The sequence below is a fragment of the Bremia lactucae genome, linkage group LG3 (assembly GCF_004359215.1).
Source record: "Bremia lactucae strain SF5 linkage group LG3, whole genome shotgun sequence".
Classification (NCBI taxonomy): domain Eukaryota; phylum Oomycota; class Peronosporomycetes; order Peronosporales; family Peronosporaceae; genus Bremia; species Bremia lactucae.
This window is the reverse complement of record NC_090612.1, coordinates 390,487-400,006: the sequence shown is the minus strand read 5'-3', so window position 1 is coordinate 400,006 and position 9,520 is coordinate 390,487. Positions and strand designations below refer to the sequence as shown.

General features: G+C 44.2%; 1 protein-coding gene across 1 annotated transcript; it reads right to left on the bottom strand.

Annotated features, from left to right (window-relative positions):
• Window positions 1-352: 352 nt before the first annotated feature.
• CCR75_005977 (uncharacterized protein) lies at window positions 353-1,201 on the bottom strand (the record flags this gene model as incomplete). Its single annotated transcript, XM_067964051.1, has 1 exon — window positions 353-1,201. The coding sequence occupies one exon, from the start codon at window positions 1,199-1,201 to the stop codon at window positions 353-355; it is 849 nt and encodes a 282-aa protein (XP_067816332.1).
• Between the last annotated feature and the right edge of the window lie 8,319 nt (window positions 1,202-9,520).

Here is a 9,520-nt window from a genome sequence, read left to right as displayed (position 1 = left end):
ACCACTCACAACTGAAGCAGTGTGAAGTGGACTTGTACTGGAACAGTACAAGTCGTAGTGCCCCGTTACACATATATAACAATAGATTGATCTTCGACCTGGACAATACGTTTCTTAAATTTTATAGTTCGATATTATTAACTATCGTATTATTCTAATATAATTTTAAGCTCCGATGTTTTTTCACTGATTAAAAAGAGCCCAAACGTTTCTAGCTTTTATGTTATCAATCATCAACCTGCGCCATCACGTTTCCCACAGTCATCCAAATCCGGACGAAGCTTGTAAAAAGGAAATCATTTATAACGAGTTCAACAAATCGCACGAATTCGGCCAATTGCAAAACTAGCATTTAGTTTGCTGGTGGGAAGGCCTCAATAAGCAGAGGTAGGAACTCAGCTGTTGCAATTTTGTACACGGGATGATTAACTACACCTAGAAGCGCAGCGGCAAATATGCTGTGGGAGACAACACCAACACTCTGTGATGACGTGTTCGAAAAGATAAAATTTAAGAACTTTGTTGCACGAATTTTTATCTCAGCGTCAGTCTCACGATGATCAGAGGTCCACCATGGGTCCGCATCAGATTTAATTTTGCTGAAGTCCAAGTGAGGGTACTCGAGTCGCTTTTCAGAGATGCTGCGACGCTGGTCGCAAGTGCTCACACCCAGTATCTCCCGTGCTAACTCTACCACTGTGCTTTTGATGTTTTGTTGATTTTGGTACGCAACGGAGTAAGTATGAAGTGTACGCTCTAGCGGAGACACCAGCACATTGTCGAGATGTAAGCCCATAGAAATCTCACCGTCGAGCATTTTCGACGCTTTTCCTGCTTGTATGACCCCGGTTTTTGTCAAGGGCGAATCCAAATACTCTGGCAGCTTAGAGTAGTAGCCGTCCCACGCGAACATGCCATACTTGTTAGTAGCGACGTTGTGGATACCTTCACCATGACGCAGAAATACCAGAAGCTTCACATTTCTGCCTTCAAGTCGTCCCGCGGCAACTTCAGCATGCACATCATGCCACGTGTATCCATCCTGCAGCCCCATGTGAGGAGGGTAAGACGCTGGGGGAGACTGGCTAGGATCCCGTTGACTAAAATATTTAGGAATGTAGCGATACCGAGATGACGTAGGATGCTGGCCACTAGCTTTGCATATCACGAAAAGAAGCGCACCGAGGATTACCGCCAACATTTTAGCGTTACGAGTTAAGCGAGATCCGAGAGACTGACGGAAAATTCAGATGTGAGGAGGAAAGGCTTCCAAACAGCAGAAATTTGTAGGACCTGGTACTGCGCTGATAGATGGGTTGTGGCAAATCAATCGCCGTTTTTATCACTTACTAACCATATCGAATTGTCGCGGATTTGCCGTTTTGCAATGTTAGGGTACCGCTCTTTGAAGCGAGCAATTACTGCTACTTCAATGTTCTTCTGCATCTGCGGGAAGCCAGCCTTAAAGTTATCATTGCGACATGTCTGTGAGTAGTATTATGTGTGGCAGACTAGCCGGGAAAAATCCTTCTCCGAAAGATATGCACTTGCTCTGATCTGCATCAGCGAAAAGCAAAAGCACCACAAAGTGTGTACGAGGCGTTTTTCTAAGAATCTTTGCAATCTACTCGAAATTGAGCAAATCAAGTCTCAAAAACAACATTTTGCAATCACTTTTTCCATCTTTTTCATGTACTTGATGATCGTATGAGCAATGCAAGGCTACAAAAAGGGTATGCGTTCGCAGGCAATCCTTGTGCAAGGGGCTTCAGTAACCAAGTCTTTACTTGTTCATAAAAATTAATCAAGTACACTCGAACAATTTTCTTGGTAGGAACAAATACGTAGCAACGGTCAAGATATATTCTGTACACCTGAGCGAAACTGACCACTGCATTTTAGCACCACCCACTCTTAAGAAATTGATCTTAAGAAATTGAGGTCTTACGGAATTTATTGAAATATTCTGCGTTGTCACTTTTATCAAACAAAATATTGCACTGTAGGTTAGAGCAGCTAAAATTATTAAAAAATGATCCGTAGCATAGAGCGGTATTGTTGAAGGTGGAGCATCAGGCGACGCCCCAGCAAAATGGAATGGCTGAACGAATGAATAGGACACTGACGGAACGTGCAAGGTCGATGCTAAATCACATGCAAGTGGAAAAGAAGTGGTGGGCTGAAGCTATAAATACAGCTGTATATGTGACCAACCGGGTCACGTGCGCTTCATCCCCGACGAAGACTCCAATTGAGATGTGTTTTGGCTTGAAGCCAGACATGTCACACATGCGCGTTTTTGGTGCTCAAGGTTACGCACACATTGACAAAGCAAAACGTGCTTAATTGGACAAGAAGGCATTTCGGTGCATGTTTCTTGGTTATTCACACGAAGTGAAGGGTTATCGTGTCTGGAATTATAATTCAGAAAAACTTGAAGTCACAAGGTCAGTGACATTTCAAGAACAGCCACGGACGAAGTATGTACAAGTTGTTGATGACGCACCAGTATCAACTCGTCAGCACGCAAAAATAAATGGCGAAGGAGACGATGATATCAGGGTTCAATCACCAATTTCTTCGAATCACGATGAAATTGAACCTATGGAGGTTGATCAGACTAACGGTGATCAAATAGTCTCGCCTCCTCAAGAATTAACGTCGTTGGGTACACGTCTAGAGAATGGACATGAAGATGATATTGCTTTCGATATCGATGACGTGTACATGGAGCCAGCTAATTGAGGATGATATTCAGGCCATTGTGCCCAGGGAGGGATGGACTAATCTCGATGACAGTCTAGAGACACATTCATCTCGTGTTAGTGGACACAATAACCCTCTCGCAATATCTCCTCCAAGTACAGACTCACAAGCTTTGGTTCCGGTCGGGATGTCAGATGCTATTGTTTCGTCACGAGGAGATGAACCTGTAGAACGTGCCTCAAAACGATATCGTATTGAATATGATCAAGCTAATGCGGCATTTGAAACCCCATCAACGTACCAAGATGCTGTGAAGTCTCCACAAAGTATGATGTGGAAAGAAGCGATAGAAGCCGAACTGAAGGCACTAGATAGCAAAAAGACGTGGAGTCCCGTGGACAATTTGTTAAACAAGAAGGTAATTGGAACTAAGTGGGTGTTCGCCATCAAGCGAAATGAAAATGGTGATGTTGAGCGATATAAGGCTCGGCTTGTGGCATTAGGTTATCGTCAGACCTATGGAATTGATTACTGGCAACATACCGCGAAACACACGAATTGAATTCATGTTCGCAACCGGAGAATACGTGTCGTGATGGCTATATTCCAATATGATGTCGATACAGCATTTATCAATGGTGTTCTCGAAGAAGAGGTGTTTCTTAATACACCCGAGGGCGTTAAAATGAAATCGAGTCAAGTGCTGAAGCTAAATCGAAGCCTGTATGGACTTAAACAAGCTGCTGCAACATGGTTTAAGACTATTTCAGGCGTTTTCAAGAGCATGGGATTTGTGGCGTGCGTTTCGGATCCGTGTGTATTTGTTCGTCGATTTGACAATTTTTCATGGACTTACGTGACGTTATATGTCGATGACATGCTCATTGGTGGCATTTCGTACGACTCAATTAAGCAAGTTGCTGATGAATTGTCTACTAAATTTCAGCTCAAGAGACTGGGTAAAGTGCGATTTGTTCTGGGCATCGAAGTTGACTACAAGATGGAGGAGAAACGACTCAAGATCTGTCAAAGCGCGTGGATAGCAAGAATGGTTGAAAAATTCAATCAAGATAATGCTAGGCCGGTGTATAATCCGGGTATGGAAGACCAGAACATGATAAGTGTGAAGTGATGGACCCAAAAATGAAAAATCGTCCGTATCGTTCATTGGTGGGTTCACTTCTCTACGTGGCAACCGGCACAAGACCCGATATTGCATTCGCGGTGTGTCAATTGAGTCGACACTTAGAAAAACCAAGTGAAGAACATTGGAATGCAGCTATCCGAGTGCTGCGTTATTTAAAGTCAACCGCTATGGATGGAATCTGCTATCGGAGCAAGTCACGCGAACTGCAGTTGAGTGCATTTAGTGACGCTGATTGGGGCAGTAACAAGGACAAATGACGCTCAACATCAGGTGTGATGGTGATGGTCAACGGATCACCCGTGATTTTTTTTCAAGTCAAAAATGCAAAACAGTGTGTCGCTAAGCACTGCCGAAGCCGAATATGTGGCTTTATCATTGTGTATACAAGAAGTATTGTGGACTAAATCGCTATTGCTGGAGATGAAGGTCAAGATTAATGGTCCAGTAATGGTGTACGAGGACAATCAAAGTGTGATTGCTATCGCGAAAAATGAAGGATATCAAAGTCGTGCGAAGCACATTGATATACGCTATCATTTTGTCCGTGATCAAGTCAAAAACAAGGTAATACAGCTGGAGTATATTAAAACCAAGTTACAGCTCGCTGATTTCCTGACCAAGACAATTTCGACAACGAAGTTTCAATTTCTCGTGGCCAAGACCAATATTAGAAACTTCTCGTCGAGGAGGAGTGTTGAAGGTGGAACATCAGGCGACGGTTCGTTGTCGTGCTGATGTGGCGGTTACTGTCGTGAATGACACAAGAAGAAGAGCAAGCGAAGCTGTTACATTTAAGTACGTAACATGTATGAGGGTTTTATAAGAACGAATTTACTTTTCCATTTTCCCTACACGAAGACATTCTTACGCAGTGTGTTGTCATACCCCAACAGGTATCACATGACAGTAAAACATTATACAAATCTACCCAGATTGAGCACCGTGCCTTCCTCAATTGTAGCCACTATCACTGCATAAAGCAAGGGCTAAGTTTAGCTTTCAACATAATCTTTGATATGCGGGATAGTTCCTGACAATCCGCAAGTTTTTTAAGAAGTTCAGCAAACATTAAATTTGTTAGGATTTAGCCAGGGCACAAGCTTAAAGACGAACATTGTGACATAATAAATTATGAAAATTGCTAAATTCACACCCTTTTTCGTTAAATTGACACCTTTTTTTATTTTGAGTTTGAAGTGCGAGGGAGGCGGCTGGGGCTAATTATAGCGTAATACGTTGTCTTAATGTATGCAGGAGTTATTGGTCGCATGATTATTCTTAAGGGTGACATGGGGGGTAACAACACCATTGCTGAGGTAAAGTCGGATAGCCATCATACCAATACTAATCACTTTGCGCTTACTGTAACGGGTGTATCGTTACATGAAATTAACACTTAAAGGTTGTTAATTAATATATAATCTAAGAGGTAGATAATATTTGGAGAATATTACTATACATGGTAATATTCTAAAGGCTTATCCAATGGTAGATATAGACCATTATATCTACTTTCTTCGCGGTTCAGTCAGCGCTGGACGCGCGCAAAGAGAAAGACAGATAAGACTTTTAGTACATATTTTGTAAAAGTTTATAATTAAGTTAGTTTTAAGTAGGTAGACAAGAAGAACTTAATTATATTGATACAGTTTTTAATTAACCCTCTTTAAAGCAAGTGTTTTAAAGAAAAGACTTCTTCTGCACGTACTAGTGTACGTGAAGTGACGTGAGGCACCACTCGCACTGAGGCAGTGCGAAGTGGACTTGTACTAGAGCAGTACAGGTCTGCAGTAGCCCGTTACACCTGGTAGCACTTTGTAGTCCGTCCAAGGACCACAGTTCCAATCATCTAACATGAACATGTTAGATGAAATGAAAATACGCATCACGTTTCGCGTGATAGCTACTCCTTTCTAAGTGACATAGAAAGGAGTGCGGTCGAACGAATGAGTTCGAGCGTAGGGAACGATGCCATCTTGGCCATGCTGTCCGATTTCGGACAGAGATGCCCTCCATTCAGCCATCGCCAAGTCCATACAACATGAACTTGACGAGGCGAAGGAGAAGGTAGCCTTGCTTAATCAGCAAGACTCTCAACACGCAGAAGTTGAGGTTGATGAGGTATCCCTCATCACCTGGTGCAGAGGCACATAATGATTGTGTGTCTGGAGCAACTTTAGTCAAGGGATACACAAATTCTCTTGAGGTTGCTGGATCAGTAGGGCGTTGCGCCCCTACTGACCCCGACCGCTTTTTGGCGGTCCGCCTCGGTGTTGCGATTTCGCAACAACGTCGGACCCGCGACCGTTGCCCTTTTTGTCATTCGGTCCATAATGCAATCGCTTATTGTTCGAAAAACGAGGATTCTCGCTTTCAACATAAGAGAGGTCCATCGGTTCTGGACCTCCTAGCTCGTGTCGTCTTGGAGGACGATACGATGACGAAATAGCTTGAGCCTGTCTCAAGCTAAAATCCTCCTGTTCCGCAACGGATATTGCTTCTTCAAGCGTTTCCAGTTCCAAGCGGAACAGGTGGGTCTTCATCTGTAACACCTTGTATGAACACCGTAATCAACGTGTTTTTATGAACTGGTTTGTTTGTGATACAACTCGCTAAGAGTCGTATGTGCTGGGCATAAGCGTGAACATCACACTTGCCTTGCTTGAGTTTTAGAAGCTCTGATCGAGCTCTGAACTTAGCCCTAGGCGGTTCAAACGTCTGTTTGAGCCGGGCTTTAAAAGCATCTAGCGACCCAAAGACATATGGGTCGCGCAAATTTAAGACCCAATGCCCAAGTTTTGGCACGACCTGTTAAATTTGACTGAGCAAATGCGACTTGCATTTACTCGTCGACGATGTGCCGAGCCCTTATGGCATCGTCCAACTCGACAAACCATCTTAAGAGTGAGTCTTTTTCGACACCCCGATACTTAGAGATGTCAATCTTTAAGGTTTCGTGTGCGTCATCCCTGGTACAGGGGTCTGTCCTTGAAGTTGAAAGTGACAAATGATTTGTCACTCAGAGCCCTAGTGGACTGCGGAGCGTCGAATAACTTTATCCGTCGCCAGTCGCTAAAAGGTCGTAGGCTCAAAATATGTTGAGCTCGAAATCCCTCCAGCGAGGATGACGGTGCGTCTAGCGACAGGCGCATCGATAACAGTAATCGAACGCGTAGTAAAATTTCACTACACGTTAAAAGATCTACAGTACGATGATGATTTCATCGTACTGGATTTTGGATGACAAATTTGATGTCATCCTATGTTTACCTTGGCTCAGAAAATACGAGCCAAGGATCAGCTGGCAGCATCGATCCGTAAAGATGCCTGCCACTTGTTCATCAGATGGCCATCTGATGAACGTCTTGGAGCGTCCACAAGCGTGTGGATGTACTACGAGTGAGTGCGATGGCCTCACTTGTGGTACGGTCGTTAGTACAACTGCACAAATCACAGTGTGATTACTAATCACCCTGTGGAGTCAGCTGCCGGCGGCTGTGCGAATGCACAGGCAGCGCCGAAGGTCGACCACTCGAAGAAGTCGAGTGGATTGGGACATGAATGTACGCCTAGCGGGCGACATTCAAGGAGTATACCGGTTGCCCCAAAGGGACAACACGATGATCCTAGGTCGAGTAGAGAGTCGACCGTAGATGACCCGACTGTGATAGCGCAATCGCAGTCGGAAGACGTTGCGGGAATAAGTCCGCAGAAGGAATCTCCTCAAATAGTTAATGCTGTAGTGACTAGACTTCAGCATCTCGATTATCCGTCGGCAGTCTGTGGATAAATTTCAAGAAGAAACCGCGACATTGAATGTCTTGGTTAATGACGGATCAAGAGTAGGCGCTTATACGTTTGATCTATATGCGCCTCTGAAGTTAACTTCGGAGACAAATCAATTACCAACCCTAGAACCCAAGCGGTTCATAAGAGATCTGCATAGTGATAGAATCAAGCAGATCTGCGTACTCGTCACAGAGGACGAATACGTAACCGACATTCGGTCAGCGGTAATTTTTGTAGAGAACGAACGGGCTCTCAGCAGCTCATCGACGGACGAAAGTGTCCTCGGCGTGAAGACTCAGATTGAGAGATATACTACCCAATCCTGGGAGTCACTTACAACAATCCGTTATACAAGGATTTGATTGAATTTAGGGATGTATTCTCTGAAACAGTTCCATGCGAGTTGCCTAAGGGTAAAGGCCCTCGACATGAGATCGAGCTCAAACCGGGCTCGAAGTACTGTGTCAAGAAGCAGTGGCCACTGCCTCGTGAACAAGTACTTGCGATCGATAAATTCTTTACCGATCGAGTAAAATCGGGCCATGTGAGGGAATGAACCTCTTCGCATAGCTCTCCGTGCGAAATACCACAGGAGGGTGGCGGATAGTGCACGCATTCAATAAACTGAATGCTGCAACAGTACCGGCTCAAACGCCGATACTTTAGAAAAGACGTAATCATAGATGGTTTGTCTAAGAAAACCATCGTTTTGTCTATGAATGTAATGGATGGATTTATCAGATCCTTATGCGTGAACGGGACATCCCGTACGCAGCAGTGAGCGCTCCCAGTGGGAAGCTCTGTGAATGGCAAGTAATACCACAGGGGCTTTGTAACGTCCCTGCAACATTTAACAGATGCGTAACGAATCTGTTGAGACCGGTGCGAGAATTCCACCGAGTTATTTCGACGATGTATTCGTCCATAGCCGGGACATGGACGGAAAGACGGACGTGGACGGTCATAATTTTCACGTTCGTCAGGTTCTTACACTTATGCGAAAGCACAAGTGGTATACAAATCTCAAGAAGTGAATATTCACCGCAAGCGAAATACCACTTCTTGGGTGCATCGTCGGCTAACACGGCGGGCGCCCTGATCCCGTAAAGATCAAGGTAATTACCGACTGGCAAGTTCCAGTCGATGTCAAGGGACTTAGAAAGTTTCTTGGATTAGCGGCGTACTTACACAAGTACTCCCGCAATTTTGCCGATATAACAGTTCATCTCTCTCGTACCTTGCAGGAAGACGAGAAATGGCTATGGAACGCTAATTGTCAGCGTTTCTTTAAAGGTATCAAGCAAAGTTTGATACAAACGCTCATCTTGGCGATTGCAGATCAAGACAGACCATTCCATGTGGTCTGTGACACCAGCGATTTCGCAATCGGCCGTGCGTCATTGAAATACGATACGAACGGCGCGGAGCGAGTCCTCTGTTACCAATCACGTCAGCTTCAACTAACTGAACGCAATTACCAAAGTGCATGACAAGGAACTCCTTGCCATGAAATATGAACCGGCTAAATTAAGGGTCTATCTCCTCGGAGATAGACCGTTCATCTTATATACTGACCATGCATCATTACGCACGGCAGTAAACAGCCCACACCTATCGCAAAGTATTGCGAGGTGGCTAATTTTCTTCGTGAAGTATAAACAAGGACGGCTTAATAACGTCGCTGATGCGATTTCGAGCCGGCTGCGTACTTCAACAGTGAAAATATTCGCACTGTTGCAACACTCAATACAAGTGTTCCGTCGTCAACTTTGTTTGATGACATAAAGAAAGCCTACACAGAAGATAAAGACCTTTTGCGTTTGATGGAATATCTGATGAATCCATCCGATATTTTTTTTCAAATATATACCGGCTTTA